Below are 20,769 nucleotides of genomic sequence, written 5' to 3'. Positions count from 1 at the left end.
AAGTATTTCCAATAAAAAGAAAAATACTAATAATTCATTCATATAATTTCAGTTTGAATTGTTTGTTGAGTTTTAACATCGCGTTCTGAGCAAGACAAGAATGGAAATCTTGCAACGCGCAACCACCAATTCCGAAAATTGAAAATAAAGATTACGGAAAGTAGCGAAATATTGGAGCAACATGCTACTGGTTTGATGGAGGCCATTAAATGATTCTACTTTGCGGTCCTCTTAATTTTATGTAAACTAACAGCGAAGAGAAGAGTAGATTCCTTGGTTTAATGCTTCGTTTTCACCAGTTAATGTCAACCGGATGCATTATGAGACCAACAGTCGAAGCAGTGAGTAAATATTAAGCTTTCGATAAGTTAACCCTTGAGTCCTATAATTTTTGTCAAATTTTATGGCAACCTACTGCCAATAGCAAAATTCACTGGGTGAGTTACAAGACCTAAAAGCGTATCAATGTCTCAATGGAACAAGTTATCAGCAAATGCACTAATGAAGCCAGGTTACAAGTGCAATCATTTTAAGGAATCAGTTTACTGCTCAGTACTGTCAGAAGCGCATAGCTGCTCAATGAATTGATCTACATTTGTCCTCAAAAAATACACTACAAATCACCAATGTGCGCAGATTGTTCTAAAATATTTGCGCAAATGATCAGCCACTGAACACGCTGATCAAATGTGCCGACGGTATATTGGATGGCAAACACTTTGTACCGGAGTGCAATTAGATTTGTGGTGGATAGCTTTTTCACACCGTTGCCATACATATTCAGGGCGAAGTTCGATTCACAGCGACCGTACAGTATAAAATCCCAGGTAGATAAATCTTCAAGTGAGAATGGATATGATGCGACGTTTTCCGCTTCTTTTTGCGTTCTTTTTCTGCATCGACCGCGTAGCATGTTTGGAAGCCGCCGGTGTCCACAATTTGTCATTGATGTTTAACAACAAGCCGTCAAAGAACTGGGTTGTCCTCGTCGCTGCTTCCCACACTTGGGTAAATTATCGACATCAAGTATGTTTCTATCGTTGTTTTCATTGTTTCGATTTCCAACTTTTTTCTAAAGTCCACATCAAATGTTTTTCCAAGGGGAACTTCACACGACTGGCACCCCAAACACTTGTGTTCTACCTATATTATTATATCTATTGTCTATTATCTATTATTATCTATTAGCTATTAGCTATATGACACTGTTGTTTCACTGAAAAAGATGGTTGGTCAAATCAACATCTAATAGGTCCACATTTCTTGCCCAGTATTCGTTTTCGACAGCAGATAGTTGTCGTGCTACGATATTTCATTCTGTGTGGGGTGGATTCCAACGACCTAAGAAAATCAGATGTTACTGAGGTCCATACCGTGATTCACGTTAGTCGGAGGCAAACATCGTCACGATGAGTGTTTTATGTTGAGTTATGTTAGTTTAAATAACTGACCGCGAGTACCGGGTGTTCTTGCATAAAAAATTGAAATTTCGAGAAATTAAGTGATCTTCAAGCACCAGCTTGCTATGTGACTTAATCATGTTAGTGTGACGCTCCAAAATTTCGCATTACCGTAAATTAGAGTGACCTGATTAACAAAATGTGGCTCAGAAATCACAAAAAAGGCCACTCTCGTTGCAGCGACATCAATTGTTACACCAAACACATCAATTCCGAGAGCACCGGAATTGACATGCAATATGAGGAAATAATTGTACGCTACTTGGTAAGATCGTGTGAACGCCACTCTGATTAAACGCATCCGTTACTTCGTGCCTCATTTGCATGGGGTTATGTGAGAATCGTATGCAAAAAGTTAAGCATATTGAATGTGTCTGTGTCCAATAATAAGATTTAGTGTGTAGGCAAGTCATTGTTCTGACACTTGACGAAAGTTAAAGGCTTGGTTCACATAACCCCTGGAAGCCTGGAATCCCACTTCCTGTTCTTAGGATAGCATTCAAATTTACACGTGAAACGCCATAAAGTAGGTAAATGAAAACATTCTTGTCCCAACAGAAGTCAAGCTAATTCGCCAACAGATACACCCACTTAGGGCCTCATCGAATGGAATCAGCTTGTTTAGTCTGTTTCTTTCGCCCAGGAAAAGTAAATCAATTGGACCAACAACGACAAATTACTTCGCTACCTTTGTTTAATCGGAGTGATTCTGATTTGGTCAAGAGCAGCAGCTTGATAACTCTTTAGGTAGAACATGCGTGTGAATATTTCTAAAGCCTTTGCAGGTTCCACGTACAATGTCAGGACGCCAGTAGAGACGCTCCATTTAATCGGTCAATTAGTTGTTAAAAAGATTTAGTCTTATGAATTGTCATGTAACCAGTGAATGCTTGGCTCATGGTAGGCCTCCTTGAGTATGTTGCTTGAATTGGCTGGCATAGGGAGAGCACACCCCAAGAGTTTCTTGCTTCCTCGACTTGTCTGGTCCACCAAATTTCTCAACCGACGCAGGTGATGTTTGCATACCACAAGTCACACAGTTAGTTGGGTGATATTGTGCTCTCTACCTTGATGAAACTCGTCAATTTTCGCAGAAATTCAGATCGTTGGCCCAGATCCATTACTCTCATCTAATTTGTTGCACCATTCCACAAGAGTGTGGCCAGCATCACGAAGACAGCACTTTTCAATAGTTAACATCGGAAGTCGCCATATCCGGGAGGGACATTAATATTGATTCTGATATACTTGTTCAAACTTAGGTATCGAAAGCTTCCTAATAGTCACCTGAGATGTGTTCATCATTCGAACGCAGCAATCGCGCAACATAAATTAGCGAAGGAAAATCGTTTGGTCCGTGTGTACACTGGTGTTTCATAAATAGTAACGCCACACATAGCTTATAGCGATATGGTCCGTCTGTGCTTCAGGTTGGTTTTTGTAAGGGAGCGCCATAGGGCAAGGCGCCTTAGGTTGTTCCGGAAGTTACTCCCGCCCCTGTTTAACACGTAACTATCTCCGTGCATTTCAACTGCGGTTCTGCATCCACTCAAATGAGTCACGAAATTGCTAAGTACAACTGCTTGTGCATTCATGTCATTGACAACCACAGTAATATACAGGCATTTTCTGGTTATTCACCGAGGTGTTGCAGAAAGCTACTATCAATACCGTAGACCATCCGATGACCATCCAATCACCATCTAATGAACTAGAACAATAGCAGCCCCTGTTTATGAAGCAGCAGCGGCGCAGGAGAGGAGCGCAATTAAGAGGCAACGGAAACTAATGTAGAGATCAGTACGGAAAACTTTTTGGGATTTAAATCGTCATTTCGGTAGAACGGGAAACTTGCCCAGCGAACACGGATGCGGCGCAAAAATTAGACATCCATACATGATCTAATGAATAATATCGGAGGGTCCAAGGCTGTGGCGACCTAACTGACGACGATGGAATTAAAAACGGAGCCCTCAGATATTAAAAATATGCCTACGTTGGTGTCGCTACCACCGGTTTAGGGGAGCGTAAATATCTGATACACGCGAGAGAAGGAGGAAAGGAATGCTTCAGTTGCAGTTTCTTCCGCTTACTCATCATTGAACTTAGGCTTTGGTGCTCCAGTTTAAGAGCCCCTGTTTATGAAGCAGCAGCGGCGCAGGAGAGGAGCGCAATTAAGAGGCAACGGAAACTAATGTAGAGATCAGTACGGAAAACTTTTTGGGATTTAAATCGTCATTTCGGTAGAACGGGAAACTTGCCCAGCGAACACGGATGCGGCGCAAAAATTAGACATCCATACATGATCTAATGAATAATATCGGAGGGTCCAAGGCTGTGGCGACCTAACTGACGACGATGGAATTAAAAACGGAGCCCTCAGATATTAAAAATATGCCTACGTTGGTGTCGCTACCACCGGTTTAGGGGAGCGTAAATATCTGATACACGCGAGAGAAGGAGGAAAGGAATGCTTCAGTTGCAGTTTCTTCCGCTTACTCATCATTGAACTTAGGCTTTGGTGCTACCAGTTTAAGGAGGAGTACACTTCACCGAGAAGTCGTCTGTTCGCAAACACAAACTAAGCAGCTACAACCTATTGGGCAGGAAATATGAAACTCTTTATAAGTGTCGTATATACACTAATCAGTGGGTTGTTGAGGCGCACAAACCGTCATGCCTCTGTGAGGTTGAATTTCTCTCTGAAAGACACAGATACAGTATATTTTCATTTCGAGTGACAATAGTGACAACAGGTGAATGGGAGCAATCCTGAGGGTGCTTTCAGTAGGTTGCTTCATCCGCAGGGGTCATGGGTGAAACATCTTTCAATGCCAAGGGTGTTATCTGTGGTTATATGATGATCCTAGTTTTAGGTTAGAGAAACAGTAGGCTAGGAAAAGACCGACCTCCATCTGTTGGTCAATGAGGCACCATCAGTTTGCTACACATAACGACGTGAGGAATTTGCTATGTTTAAAGTATACATCGATGGTGATCAGGCTGGATGATGTCGTGAAAGCCGATTCAAAATCTCATGATCAACAATTATCACTGCTCAGTTTATATGAGAAGACAGATTGGTCTGATGGAAAATATGGATTGATTTTTTTCTTACGCGGATGAACAGCTGCTCCCGACGACATTGAGAGGTGATGAAGATTGACGACCGTGGAGGCCATCCAGCCACTATAACAGCCATATGCAACACTTTCCAATATTGGAGGCGTTTCTACCGGACGAGTCAGGAATGCACTTTCGGAATGAATTTCGTCACCGGATTTACACCATTTTGTTGCAAAATTGACTTACTTTATTTATTATTCTAAGAGGTATATGAGTGACTAATTCGAGCGGATTATCTACAAAGCATTCTGTAAAGTCTGACGTAGTAGCCATGATGGAAACTTGTCTCCTGTAACGAAGTCCGAAGAAACTGATAAACCCAATGCAGCGAAACAGTATCAACAATAAATTTAGATTGACTATACTTACGACGATTTGAGGTATTTTTTCCTTGGAGAAATAAAACCACCACAACCAGACCAATCGGCGCAGCCTGGTAATTTGCGGGAAGTAGGAGGTTTGGTGCTTTCCGAAGAAGCATGAGGTTCACACTACAGATAATTCTCAATAACGATGCGTCAACTGCGTAGTGAACGTGGACGTTTTGAAAGAGCATGGCTTCAGATAATGATACAATCGTGATTAAAAGTCCCAAACATTGTCTTTCCGCCCTAAAACAGCCAAAAAATGACGACCAGTTAGTTGCCGCGCCGATTCAAACGAGATACATGCGAGTATGTTACATCTAATATATTGGGCAGAGATAATGCATCCAAATATCTTTTGGAGGTTTGATACTCCACCATGCGTGCACGAAGCTAGGCACTCTGCTAGCCATGTTTTGCCTTTCTGCCATACTCTGATTTTTACCCTTTGTTCACGTGTAACTTATATTTATTTTCAGGCGAACGTTTATCACGCTTATCACATGTTGCGTGCAAACAAAATTCCAGCAGAGAATATAATTACCCTCGCCTACGACGATATTGCCAACAATCCCAAGTAAACATCACGCACAATTTTTAGCATCTGATATTAAGCAAAATGTGAGAATCGTTTTTTTCTATTCAGCTTTAGATTCTGCCATTTTTGAGACGTACGTTTCACGGATGCAAATCATGAAGATAATTGCGGTTGCGCATTACTCGGGATGCATCATAAAGTTTACACACTGTCATGTCATTTACGCTGATGCAATCGCCACAATCGTTACCAGATCAATGTGCAACCATTGCGGTCTATCCTAGCCGGTGAATAGGGAACTTTAACTTCATTACGATTGTCAGTATTCTGAAATTAATAACATCTATGCCAATATGCCGTTTCAGGGCATCAGCTGGCTGATTAATTTGAGCAAGTATTAAGCGGACAACCTTGCAGACATCATTTTGCAATACAGCCGATTGCTTGGTGGCGTAAAACTTCGAAAGAATCTTTCTTGCTAAGAGGCTGTAATAATCGAAAGTCGTTCAATGGTTAACTGAATTACATTCAAGGGCACTTGGTGAGGGTATGCTCATAGAATTTGTTACTACGAGAGTTTAACTGTATATTTGCACAAGAGAATTACCTTTTCACACGGAATGTGTGACGTTCTATGTTGTCTACCTACAGGAATAATTGTGGGATCTATAAATCAGTTAACATTACAGCTAGAGTGCACCATGTGGTTCCAAATGGAAACTACGGGCATTTCAATCCCTTCTATTTGACCTCCATGTTAAACTCTTTCAAAAGGTCACATTGCCAGCTTTTATTCTTTTATTCCAGGAATCCGTTCAAGGGCAAAGTGTTCCACGACTACGAGCACAAAGATGTTTACGAGGGTGTGATAATTGACTACCGTGGAAAAGTATGTTCGTGTGTGACAATAAAATGAATTTGTTCACCGTGTTACGCAAGGAGCAAGTAATATGACTCTGCGTATAAAAACACAATAGTAAATATAGGGCAGACTAAGCAGTTTTACTACATTACAGAATGGCAAATTTACTTGAAATTGTAATAACGGAATTTTCACAGTTTAGTTCTCGACACCAACCTTCCGAGCTAGCGTTCTTGTCAAAAGAAATACCACGGGTGTTCAGTGTGTGTCATTGAAAAAACCAGATACGGATGGTCGTTCATGAAATTTATGTGTCGAATATCTTCTGGGAATTGTGTTGCCTCCTGGATTCGCCATTGACAAACACTATTCGATGGACACTGAATCAGGATGGCCATTTGTTTCAATCGGAGTTCGTCTTGGAAACCTGTCTGATTCAAATGCCATGCTCGTCAACCTCATCCAAAATCAAGATTTAGGTTTTCATCATTAAGGAACCATCACGAAAGAAGTATGGGTGAAGTTAGAGAGCAGACCCTGGATTTCTCATGCTTTGGTAGACTGTAAATGGATCGTTACTGCGAGTAAAATAAATGTGGAAAACACCAATGTCACAGAAATTACTGATTGTGCGTGTTTTCTGTTTCAGGACGTCAAACCATATATCTTCACGAAAGTAATGACAGGCGATAAAAGACTTGAAGAAGAAGGGAAGAAGGTGCTGAAAAGGTAAGTTCGCGTGGAAGTAGACATTGTTGCTTGACTTGTTGATCATAGCCGAGGTTCTAGCGCGGCTGCTGAGCTTTTTCGGATTTACAAAACACGTGTTTAGTATTCCCGTAAGTTACGCGATACATAATCTCTTTAAGTAAAGCTCCTAGAAAGCATTCTAAAAGTTTTGACTTACTCCAAGAGAAACAAGGCTAATCAGTCCCAGACTATGTGCTATTATAATAGCATATGCATCAAATGCCACTGTTAACAAGTTTCGAAAATATTTTGATATGCTCAGTTGTGAGTGATCAAATATCTTCCCGGTTTTGTGCGACTTGGAGCCGGTCGATCTTGCATCGCTCGGATTCAGGATTTTCTTTTGCTCAGTGTGTTGCCTCAAACACGAATAATCGACAATCGAAGCATAGCTGCAGTCCTTTCGATTGGTTGAATAGTAGTTCGTCAAATCTGTATCGCCGCTTTTAGAATATCTGCCTCGCCTTAGGTTGCATGTGGCTTGGTAATACCACGGTTTTTATTCTGAGAATCTTTTTACGGTTTCCTGACCCACATATGAAAATGCTTGGAGCCTCTAGCTTACAAATGTAGGAAAACGTGTGGTCACTCACAAATCATATATATCTCTTTCCCTCGTCTATACAGTGTGTGGAATCGGAATTGCGGCCCTATCCGTTGTCACTCATTCTTTGTGTGTGTTGACCGATTAAGATTTTCCGATCCCGCACGTCGTTCCTTGAGATGCAGACGGAAAGATGTCCTTTGTAATAGGTAAATTATGGCGATATAGTCACTTGTAAAATGAAAAGTGTTATCACCGGCAAGAGCCTACACTCAAACAAACTCCGAAACATCTAGCTACAGCACAAAAGTCAATCAGAACTAACCAAATAAAATGAACTACCAAACGCAAAAGTCGAATTGATAACCAATCAAATGTGAGGAAGGAGACCGTGTCACAACAGAAATCGGCACTTGATCACTCAGACCATGAACAAATGGTACGCCGACACAACATACTCTACTCCTGGGAATGCAGTTCATACACAGCAAGTACATTTTCAGACAGAATGTGACGTTAGGCATATTCTGGGAATACAGCGGACAGATGGGCACTCTCTTGCTCAACGCATAATATCAGAGAGTTATGGATGAACTGCCGATCCAACCATTCACTCATGATGTCACGTTGGTTGGCGACGGAACATTTGCAAGCCTATTTCTACGATCAGAGAACAGATGGGCATCCTCTTGTTCAACGAACAACAAACGGAACATATGGCCACGTGGGTGCCCGTGTTCGGAATATAGGTTTGTCTCATCTTGATTATAATATTGTTTCTCAGTAGTGAATGCGCCATGGGGATATTTTCATAAGCTGAATTAATTATGCTGGTCAGAGTGTGATTTGGAAAGGGCCGAGTGTCACCGTTTCAATTGCAATTTGATTAAACCAGCTCAAGCGGTAAACTGCCTTCAACCATCTTCGTACCATAAAAGCCAAAGGACCTAGTGTTTCGCGTGATACAAAAGCAAACCAACAGGCGTTCAAAAAATCCATATTCCTTTCCTAAATGCATGTGGTCATGCAAACAGTCCACTAATGGGATATTTATCTACCAGCCCGTTGTATCCGGTAGCGTGTACCAAACAATATTTTGACGTGCCCGCCCGTTATCTATTTGCTTCCTTGGTGTAAAGTGCTCGACGGATAGACCGCACAGGAAATGTGAGGATAAGTGACGCAAAATTGTGCATATCTTTTTTACACAGCATAATCCTACGCCACAGACAGAAATGAACTGTAGAACTTTTTACACTCGTCTGATTTCCTTGATCATCAGTTGGACAATGCCGCTTACGTTACAACCCGTCTTCTGCGACTCATGGAAAAAAAACATAATTTTGGGGATATTACGATCGAATTTCCATTTCCGCGACTTTTTTGTTGTGAATTTCGATGCGCAAAAGCGCCGCCCAATAAACTGATCTTCAAGAAAACCTTAACTTTCCCGTCTACTGGCAGCGGTCCTGATGACAACCTTTTCATCTACTTCTCTGGCCATGGTTTCCGTAATTTTGTTACGTTCCCGGAAGGACATGTAAGTTTCAATAAATTTGATAACCACGGTCATCACACACAGCCACTCAAAAGGAGGCTAAATTGTCAACAATGTGAAGAGACGAATAGTCACACGTGGTTCCTCATAAATATGTGTATAGTTACAACTGCATACACAACCACCGAATGATGGAAGGGAAGCTACGACGTTCGGGCGTCGGTAACTGTCAAGTTCGGCAGGCCGCGTAAAGGTCTATATTAATAATGTTACATAGATTTCCTTTTGCTGAGTTCAGGGTGACTTAATTCACATGATCCAGCGGTTGATCCCTTTAGACAGTTGAACAAGCGTAGGTACAACAAACGAAGATGCAGGTTGTATACGGTCACTCATGAGGCGTAGATGGGACGAAGACAAATGTTCTTATTTTTACTATTTGAGAGACAGCGCGAATGTTTGCTAATATGAATTGGTCCTCGTATACTATGTATGAAATTGCAGTCTGTGATGGAAAGCCGGGGAGCAATGTATAACTGCTTCATACTTATTGGGAATTACCAGGGATGCGCATGACGGTTGCAAAAAATGACTGTTCGGACAAGGGCGGTCAACCGGCAGCCTGATTTGTCCGTCGCTCATCCCTCAGTCTAGGGAACCACATCACTGGTGACTTACTACTGGAATGACAACTCATATACTAAAGCCATTCATTGTTTCTTCTGTACTGATTACAGTGTGTAAGTAGTGGGACGACATTTGAAATTTTTTATTTCAATGGAAATCATTAACATTTCGTCTAATATGATTAGGGCTAGACGTCTCTCCACAGATTGTCTTGACTTACAGGATGTCATTTCACTTCTCAACATGCAGTACTAAACTTTTGTTGCAATTTACTTAACGCAAGGCTGCATTCATTAAAATACGGTCACGTGGTACAGGAGTATCCATTTGGCTTTTCAAAAACTCATTAATCTCTCAATTATAATCGTTCGAGCTCACGAATTTCCCTTTTTGCATTGCGACAGCTCACTGTTGCGGAATTGAACGATATTCTCCTCCACTTGCATGCAAAGAAAAAGTATAACAAACTCATGTTTTACATGGATGCTTGCTACTCTGGCTCCATGTTCATGGGTCTTATTCCTCCAAATGTGGGAAGTAAGTAGCGTAATTTTTTGGTTGACACTCGTGGGGATCCTGTGAAATAGCATCCACAATTTACCCCACATATGGTTAAAATACCGCACTGGCCAATAGAACAAAACGAAGCTTCATGCATGGTTCCTGCTTGTTCTTTTATGATCCGTGAATGGAAGTGTTTTTTGGTCATCGCCAAGAAGACTTTAGCCGGATAGTGAACAACACCCTACTTTTACCGAATAACGTCATCGAATGCTGACCTAGTTTCAGCTGGTTTAAAGAAGTCCCTATAATATCGGTGCAACACCTGTGCTATTTGGGTCCTTCCGTTGCAACCACGTGGATACAGTATTGGTAAATTAGAAATGAAGCGTGAATATTTTATAGAAAGTACATTTTCTTGGATCCAACAGCAGCTATAATACCAGTAACGTTACCACCGTTTTACCAATCTCGTCAGTGATCGAGGCTGATGGAGTTTTACCAGAGGAAAATTATGTTATGTGTCTACATACTGATGTAGTTTTCACGGCCCGACCAAACCATGTTTGACGAGGTCCGTCGAGTCTGGTTTCAAGAAGTGATTATGATTGGTGGAGACTCGAGGACTGCTCCTTCCAGACCGACCCTACGAAGCGTGAAAATCATAGTGTTCTGTCAAAGGTTTTTTCAGCGAACGGCAGTTTACTGTGCTAATATTCGAATTTTTGGAGTCTCACGATTTCTGTAACACTACGAGCTCGCCAATAATTTANAAGCCAAAGGACCTAGTGTTTCGCGTGATACAAAAGCAAACCAACAGGCGTTCAAAAAATCCATATTCCTTTCCTAAATGCATGTGGTCATGCAAACAGTCCACTAATGGGATATTTATCTACCAGCCCGTTGTATCCGGTAGCGTGTACCAAACAATATTTTGACGTGCCCGCCCGTTATCTATTTGCTTCCTTGGTGTAAAGTGCTCGACGGATAGACCGCACAGGAAATGTGAGGATAAGTGACGCAAAATTGTGCATATCTTTTTTACACAGCATAATCCTACGCCACAGACAGAAATGAACTGTAGAACTTTTTACACTCGTCTGATTTCCTTGATCATCAGTTGGACAATGCCGCTTACGTTACAACCCGTCTTCTGCGACTCATGGAAAAAAAACATAATTTTGGGGATATTACGATCGAATTTCCATTTCCGCGACTTTTTTGTTGTGAATTTCGATGCGCAAAAGCGCCGCCCAATAAACTGATCTTCAAGAAAACCTTAACTTTCCCGTCTACTGGCAGCGGTCCTGATGACAACCTTTTCATCTACTTCTCTGGCCATGGTTTCCGCAATTTTGTTACGTTCCCGGAAGGACATGTAAGTTCCAATAAATTTGATAACCACGGTCATCACACACAGCCACTCAAAAGGAGGCTAAATTGTCAACAATGTGAAGAGACGAATAGTCACACGTGGTTCCTCATAAATATGTGTATAGTTACAACTGCATACACAACCACCGAATGATGGAAGGGAAGCTACGACGTTCGGGCGTCGGTAACTGTCAAGTTCGGCAGGCCGCGTAAAGGTCTATATTAATAATGTTACATAGATTTCCTTTTGCTGAGTTCAGGGTGACTTAATTCACATGATCCAGCGGTTGATCCCTTTAGACAGTTGAACAAGCGTAGGTACAACAAACGAAGATGCAGGTTGTATACGGTCACTCATGAGGCGTAGATGGGACGAAGACAAATGTTCTTATTTTTACTATTTGAGAGACAGCGCGAATGTTTGCTAATATGAATTGGTCCTCGTATACTATGTATGAAATTGCAGTCTGTGATGGAAAGCCGGGGAGCAATGTATAACTGCTTCATACTTATTGGGAATTACCAGGGATGCGCATGACGGTTGCAAAAAATGACTGTTCGGACAAGGGCGGTCAACCGGCAGCCTGATTTGTCCGTCGCTCATCCCTCAGTCTAGGGAACCACATCACTGGTGACTTACTACTGGAATGACAACTCATATACTAAAGCCATTCATTGTTTCTTCTGTACTGATTACAGTGTGTAAGTAGTGGGACGACATTTGAAATTTTTTATTTCAATGGAAATCATTAACATTTCGTCTAATATGATTAGGGCTAGACGTCTCTCCACAGATTGTCTTGACTTACAGGATGTCATTTCACTTCTCAACATGCAGTACTAAACTTTTGTTGCAATTTACTTAACGCAAGGCTGCATTCATTAAAATACGGTCACGTGGTACAGGAGTATCCATTTGGCTTTTCAAAAACTCATTAATCTCTCAATTATAATCGTTCGAGCTCACGAATTTCCCTTTTTGCATTGCGACAGCTCACTGTTGCGGAATTGAACGATATTCTCCTCCACTTGCATGCAAAGAAAAAGTATAACAAACTCATGTTTTACATGGATGCTTGCTACTCTGGCTCCATGTTCATGGGTCTTATTCCTCCAAATGTGGGAAGTAAGTAGCGTAATTTTTTGGTTGACACTCGTGGGGATCCTGTGAAATAGCATCCACAATTTACCCCACATATGGTTAAAATACCGCACTGGCCAATAGAACAAAACGAAGCTTCATGCATGGTTCCTGCTTGTTCTTTTATGATCCGTGAATGGAAGTGTTTTTTGGTCATCGCCAAGAAGACTTTAGCCGGATAGTGAACAACACCCTACTTTTACCGAATAACGTCATCGAATGCTGACCTAGTTTCAGCTGGTTTAAAGAAGTCCCTATAATATCGGTGCAACACCTGTGCTATTTGGGTCCTTCCGTTGCAACCACGTGGATACAGTATTGGTAAATTAGAAATGAAGCGTGAATATTTTATAGAAAGTACATTTTCTTGGATCCAACAGCAGCTATAATACCAGTAACGTTACCACCGTTTTACCAATCTCGTCAGTGATCGAGGCTGATGGAGTTTTACCAGAGGAAAATTATGTTATGTGTCTACATACTGATGTAGTTTTCACGGCCCGACCAAACCATGTTTGACGAGGTCCGTCGAGTCTGGTTTCAAGAAGTGATTATGATTGGTGGAGACTCGAGGACTGCTCCTTCCAGACCGACCCTACGAAGCGTGAAAATCATAGTGTTCTGTCAAAGGTTTTTTCAGCGAACGGCAGTTTACTGTGCTAATATTCGAATTTTTGGAGTCTCACGATTTCTGTAACACTACGAGCTCGCCAATAATTTACCCACTTTTTCACACGTTTTAGATATTCATCTATACTATCTACTGTTTCCACTTTTAAAACTGCAGTCTACGTGACAACATCAGCCAACGAGAACGAAGAAAGCTGGGCTGTTTTATGTGAGGATAAGCGAATCGGTGTTTGTCTAGCGACCGAATACTCGTATGCCTGGATTACCGATTCAGAACACGTGAGTTTTATGACTGTTGCAGATAAGCCTGTCGGTTGTAAATAGATAATTCTGTGGTCGGCAACACCCAGTGGTGGTCCATTTGGTTTTGTTAACCACCCATTATTTTTATTTCCAATGAGTTAGCCACACTGTCGCAGTAAGTGTTAATCTTCGGGTGACAGCAGAAGCTGAGGTTTCTGCAAGTCGGCAGATACATTTGACATCTGTGAACACTCGGCCCAAGGTTTTATCTTGACTTTTGTAACCCCCTGCTTCCTCGCGGTTCATACGTATGCTGATCAGCATCTCCTAGTCTTGCAGATTACGGCAGTGAAGCATCGGTGTTGAACACTCATGCATGCTGTCGATGATGAAGATGATGATGATGATGATGATGATGATGATGAGTCTTGCACATCGATGCTTGTGTCTATTGAGCTGTCAATCAAAACGCTAATATGTCTCAGTATGTTGCATACGCTGCAACATAATATTTGAAGGTTCCGCCACTCATTGCAAAATTCAACCTTAGCATACGAAAGAGCACGCGGAATAACGTTGTGAAATGTTTACTTTCTGGATTGGTCTAGCTTGCATCGCTGACCCGCCCCGTACTGGCAAACATTTACATCAGTTTTATGGCAATTTTTATGAGACTGGTGGTTATTCTTTTAAAACCATTTATTCCCGTAAATGACTACTTTCAGCCACCACCACACCACAACGATCAGCGCCCTCCAACCGACACAGCCACCTCCAACTTTCTTTTCAGTCATGAAGAATTTTTTTTAAATCCAGCAAACTCGACCCCCGCAGCCCCAAAATGATGAGACCATTGGTTGGATGTCAAAAGTTCTCACTCGCCTTCCGATCAGTTCCGCATGTGACCTCGACGAAAGATATGAAAGTTGTTGTCGAAAGTCTGAATGTTATCAGTATAACTCAGTCCCTTGATTAGATACCGCCTGATTCTCACTCGTACTTGTTAGAGACGCTGCAAAGTATGCCTTGGTATCAATGTCATTGGAGTACTTCTTGTCACTTTCAATTTAGATCGCCAGGGTGAGTGCATGTGGCTGCATGTAAATAGTTGTCGTGATTTTTGTAGGCAAGTAACAAGTCACTTTCCCATCCATTTTGATTCTCTTCTTTTTAATAAGACCTCAGAGGAATTTTGCATGCACACAGGGAAGCGTGAATCTTGAAAACGGAAGCTGATAATAATGATGATAATGATCAACCCAAAGCCTCAAATCCCTAACATGCTTATGAGTATAGCGTTCTGCTAGAGCGGAGTGCATTGTGATTCGTCAGAATTAACTTTGCAAGTTGGCTAGGCCATGTTTTACGCACGCGGAATGTTCTGCACACCGAATACCCGAAAAAAGACACTCGAGCATAAGTACCAGCTACAAACACTGATAATTCGCTTAGGATGATGCTAATGCTCATGATGAAGATGATAACGATGGACTTCCTGAACACTGTTCTCAAAAAATCTGTCGAAATGAAGCACTAAACAAAGTATGCAGCAATTTCCTTTGAATAGACAACCATTCCGGTGTCACGGTATCGCAATTTAAGTCCTCCTATTTTCTCGCGTATTCTGCCTAATATTAAATAACTAATATTCACACATTGCCCTAGCACGCAATATTTCCTTCCACAAATTCATCCAACATTGCAAATCAAGTTGACGTGGTCATATGTTATGCATGCTCGATTAGACGATGCCGAGAGAAGTGTTGTAATCCATACACAGTCCGGAGAGACATAAACCAAGAAGTGGACAGAGGGGAATCAATGGTTCTACGAAAATGTTGCATTGTACGTGTACGATGTCTTGGAACAGTGGAATGATCACCTGTTTGGCAGTAGTATGTGTCGTCCCATAACTTGTTTTCCTTACCTCTAATGGTTTCACTTGTTTTGACTTTATTGGGTCCATCTTAAAATTGCGTAAGCTGATCCGTCTGCTTCACCCATTCATCCCCTCCGGCGCACAGAGTGACCTGAAAAAGCGTACACTAGAACAACAATACGAGGAGGTGAAAAAGAGGACAGCAGCTAGTCACGTGATGAAGTACGGTGATATGGTGAGTCACAAGATGCCGCGGAGAGATTCTGCTGAGTAACAAAACTGTTATGAAAATGAGTGCATCTGTCGAGATGACACTTGTATTTCGTTATTACTGAAAGATGGCGGTCAGGGTTGAAAAAAGTTTACAAGGGACTCCATGTTTCATAGATGAATTTCAGCAACGCAGCTAGTCCAGGTATCTAGATATGCCAGCCTAGCCAGTGTCATCTTTTGGATAAACAGGCTTTGGCCGTGGAGACCTCGTGCTCAATAGAAGGCACTCATATCCACATGAATCATCCGCGGGTAACTCAGGGGAGAATAAATTTACACGATGACTGAAACTCTCATCTGAGAAGTTTTTATTCGTGGAGTAATCCTACAGGTCGCCACGTGCTGAGGTTTTCCTTGATTGAGCGATGAGCGACGCTGCGTGCTAAGTGAGAGCCAGTCACAATGCTGATGAACCCCTTGTGGTCGAAGAGTTAAGTATTCAGTCATTTTCCGGAAAGCCGCCGGTTCCTCATCACCTGCTGAAGTGAGATGCGCACTGCTTCTGACTCCCAATAGGGGATCAGATGCCTATAAAATGATTCTCGGTTTCTCGGCACAAATTGGCTTCACTCAAAGGGGCGGAATATGCAATCGAATGCTAAAGTTCTGCTTTGCGGCCCAGAGCAAAAGTGCACAATGACACGGTTACAAACGATCGATATGAGGACGTCACAGATTCACCGTGGTGCGATTCAATTTAAAACTTTAGAAACTGACGAAGAGTTTCACAAACTCTCTATCTGAATTATATGATTCAATCAGATATTCAGGTTTCAAGGCAACCCAAGAACCATTTCTGTCTGCACATCAGTGGGAAACGATGTATTTGTACTTTTTGCCGAATAGTTTGTGTGGCAATAAAACCTGCTCTGTTAAAAACAGTGATTCTATGATTTCGTTCAATTAGTATTCCCGAGATGTCGGAAAGCTTGGTTTGTGCATTGAATTAATTTACGCAATTTTAGTAGGTGACAGGCAACAAAACGGAGGGAGCTCACTGCTTTCTGAACTAGCGTCTACTATCAAGCGTACATTCAAAATGTACGCCAGTAAATCGGATGTTGCACTCTGGTCTTCATCGCAGATTGGCAGTGTAATTTTTAATTCCCTCATGGACCTGAACGGTGAGTCTTTGTTGTTCATTCCAGGCGATGGGAAGTCTCCCAGTTGGAAAGTTCCAAGGTCACTATGATCTACTGATGCAGCGAAATGATGTGGTCAAAGCAGTATGTGTTCAAGCAATTTTCTATGTTTTATATTGTCCATTTTAACAACCCTTGCTTGCCATAATATGTGAAGGTAACCAAGTACCACTCGGAAGTCAAATGGTAGCTTAGGACGTTGGGCTGCTTTGTAATCGATCGTGTCAATCAGTTCAGACGCAGAAGCGCTTCCCATCATCCGAGTCAATAGCAGCACAGTCCTTCGTGTTGAGGGAAGGCACTTACCTTTTCGTACAATCTACGTATTAGTCAGGCTCTGTATTTCGTTTCCCAAATAGGTGTTACTTCCACCGTCTAGAGGAATTTACTTTAGTTAAGTTTTGTCAGTTTTATTCAGAAAATTTGGGTACATGAGTCATGCTACCATAGGACTACTCCTTATTCGATAGTGAGAACAAGGTGACTGGTGCACAAATATGAACTATGTAATACCCGGTCCGCCACATAATTGTCAGCTTCTCGGATAGAGTGACGCATAAAAAATACATAAACATACACTTACACATAAAGAGGCAAACATGCATACCTAAATTTACTCATACGTAAATACATATATACATAATTCCAGAGCGATTCACACAAAGACCGAGAAGCAGGTAGATGAATGGACAGAAAATTGTCAGATATATATAACATTGACAGTCAAGCAGACGTAAAGATGGACATCTTAACTGGTGGGCTCATGTATAGAGTGGTATATAGATAGATAGATAGATAGATAGATAGATAGATAGATAGATAGATAGGTAGTTAGGTGGGTAGGTACGTAAGTAGGTAGTTAGGTCGGTAGGTAGGTAGACCGGTAGTTTCTCCTCAATGGTGAGTGGTCGAGGAAGACATTTCTCCCAGCGGCATTTACAGAGCTCCCGTTGTCGGTATATGTTGCATAATTGTTTTCTTCGTTCCAGCCGAAAGTTGCAGATAGGAAACCAGCTCCCCGTGTGCATTTGTTTTCAATATCTCGACGCCTGATAGAGGCGGCAACCGAGGAAGACACGAAACTTTTTCTTCGTTCCAGCCGAAAGTTGCAGATAGGAAACCAGCTCCCCGTGTGCATTTGTTTTCAATATCTCGATGCCTGATAGAGGCGGCAACCGAGGAAGAACACGAAACTGCTTGGCGAAACCTTCAACGTGCACTTCAGGTTTGTAATTTTTTTTTACAAATCGTCTCAGAAAAGCAACTAATTGCACGATATGAAGATCATTATGGATGAGAATTGATTTGTTCAGTGCAGAATGCCTGCTGATGATGCACGGGAGCGGGCAAACCATAATCAATTTAGTATTTTAGCGGCCATTTAATGAAACATTTTGAAGTCTCACGACAATCTTCCACAACTATTCCTCTCACTATTCATAGCTTCGCCACGTCGTCAAGGAGACGTTATACGACATCGTCATGGATGTGATGATCCACCATAAGCCGACGGTAAAGAGCTTGTCCAGGAGGGATGAGCTCAGGTGTTTCAAGGCAGTATTTGGCCATTTCCAGACGCGATGCTTCACAATTCAGCAGGTGAGTTGACTTTGTGTTGTGCGCAAACATGCGTGAAAAAATATTTATTCCTTATCGGTCATTGCATTCACCCTTGGCCGCAGACGAGAATCAATGCAAGCAAAATACCTGTTCGGTAGGCTATTCGGGGCAAATCTGGTACTGACATCACTAGCAATATCGTACTTTTCTTGTCTTTTGATGGTCATTTCGAAACATGGTTTTCAAGAGGTGGTGGGTGAGTTTCCGAAGCAAGTTTATGTCTATGCCGCTATCACCAAGGTGGAACATAGAACGCGGGAAGTGATGCGGTTTAATCAGAATAAAAAACAATCCGACGTGTTCTGGAATAACCTATCCAATTACTTGGAGTGTAAATGTAAATGAACCAAGATTGACAGCAGCTGAATTAAGATGTCTTCATTTCATTTCATTTTACTTCAGTTTAGGTGAGTTCAGTTCAGCTTCTTTGATCGTCCGGTAGGCTCTTTTGACCTTCCTGTCATGAATGAACACCCAGCTGGTCTAAACCGATAACCACGACAGAAAGATTTTCATCGGAAGTGACACGGGACAGTCGTGACTTGGGTCCATATGTGTGTGGTGAAGCAACATTTGGCCAGCTAATCTGGCAAAAGTTACTAGTATTGTTATTCAAATCGAACAGTTTCGAGGAACATTGAGCGAACAAATTGACATCCAACCAACGGAAATCTGCGACGAAAACGGTGGAAGGATAAGCTCAAGTTCATGTTGATGTTTCTATTCCATTTTTTCTGTGTCATGGTTCCAGTGGTTCGAAGATCTGTTAATGAACCTCACAAAAACCATTCTCTATATAGGACGTTTACTGAAATGCACATGTAAAACAACCCAGACACTTCCCTTTTCGGATGACTAACTTTTATAACTTTGGTTAACTATCGACAAACAAGGTTGTTTGACTGATTTCAGATTTCCTAAAACCGTTTCGATAGGTTTTTCTTTCTTTAAATTCAGAATTGTCAGCAGTTGCAGCCAGAATCCTATCTTAACATGGATGATCGTCACAATTTCAAATACTACATTATTTGCTCAGCAGGATCAGCAGTCATATCGTCACTATTTAGTTGGTTGGCGTGAGGTTTCTGGCAGCTCACGACCACTTGTGCCACTCTCGTCATCAGTTATTTCTCGTCATTTTGGTGCACTTCCTGAGTTCCCGTCAAACTTCCGTTTCAGTTGAGCATTCCTTTGAAGCGAAGCATCATTGGCGAGCTTCACCGGGATTCGTTTGTTTCTCTTGTCTTGGGAGCATTCCTCAATATATGTGTACTTGGGGTTTGAACAGAACATGAGATTGATGGAAACTACAATACTACCTGCCGAGTCCCAAAACGAGGGTGAAATGTCAAAATAGTATTGCAAAATTTATTTCGCGGCGTTGACGCAGTTTCTTTCATCCACGTATTCTCTGCTAGTGATGGGAGAGTTTTCATCAAGATGCTCCGAAATGTCGGAAATTCAGATATGCTGATACTCCACAACAGCTCCCATAAATGACTTTTTTCTAATATCGGGTCCAGTATCCGCTCGACCTTCAGTGTGTCTCACAGAGAGTCTTCCCCACTCTTCAGCATAATTTACACTTTTTCTCAGGAATGCCGAAATTCGTTGGTGTACGTTAGGCTAAATTTTGCGTGATCACACCTTCCTGTTCGTTTGATAGCATCCCTAGTCATTGGTCCAAACATGTGCTTGACATTTAATATCCTCGGTCCGTCGTATGCGTGGTGATTCTTTAGTTCGCTAGACTGATTTCCTAACTTAGATTCTCTTATCGATCTGCATTCAGTTTCCAGAGGTAGCTCAGTACACAGTTCATCTAATGGAGCTGTGCGAAGCTGGGTACGAGGCCGAAACCCTCATCGAGTCGGTCCACAGCGTATGCTGCTAAAGGGCACGCACGCTGTTGCGTGACGTTTCAAAAATAAAATGTATTGCAACAGGTCCGTGTCGCGTTCTGATATCACTAAAGGCATGGTTTATATTTTTCATCAAATTGGAGGTGAAAAATGGTTCGTTTAATCCCGAAAGAATTCATGTAAAACTGTCCGGATTCTCAGGTTTTCTGAACACATGAAGACGATTTCACAAATCTGACGTGCGATTTCATGATTTGTTCACAGGATGTATGATGATAGCTGGGTCGAACAACCCAACTAGGACACTTTCCGGGCCGGCGATTTAAAACACTAC

At 41.8% G+C, this 20,769-nt stretch overlaps 1 protein-coding gene across 1 annotated transcript; it reads left to right on the top strand.

Annotated features, from left to right (window-relative positions):
- Positions 1 to 849: 849 nt before the first annotated feature.
- T265_10115 (hypothetical protein) lies at positions 850 to 20,467 on the top strand (the record flags this gene model as incomplete). Its single annotated transcript, XM_009176391.1, has 12 exons — positions 850 to 1,026; positions 5,431 to 5,528; positions 6,297 to 6,378; positions 7,001 to 7,080; positions 11,574 to 11,649; positions 12,639 to 12,771; positions 13,574 to 13,695; positions 15,684 to 15,773; positions 16,960 to 17,037; positions 18,053 to 18,178; positions 18,397 to 18,552; positions 20,366 to 20,467. 12 exons carry the CDS (start codon positions 850 to 852, stop codon positions 20,465 to 20,467), a joined length of 1,320 nt encoding a protein of 439 aa, XP_009174655.1.
- Positions 20,468 to 20,769: the final 302 nt, after the last annotated feature.

This window comes from Opisthorchis viverrini, assembly GCF_000715545.1.
Source record: "Opisthorchis viverrini unplaced genomic scaffold opera_v5_336, whole genome shotgun sequence".
NCBI classification, from domain to species: Eukaryota; Metazoa; Platyhelminthes; class Trematoda; order Opisthorchiida; family Opisthorchiidae; genus Opisthorchis; species Opisthorchis viverrini.
The sequence above is the reverse complement of the archived record's forward strand: the minus strand, read 5'-3'. Positions and strand labels throughout refer to the sequence as shown.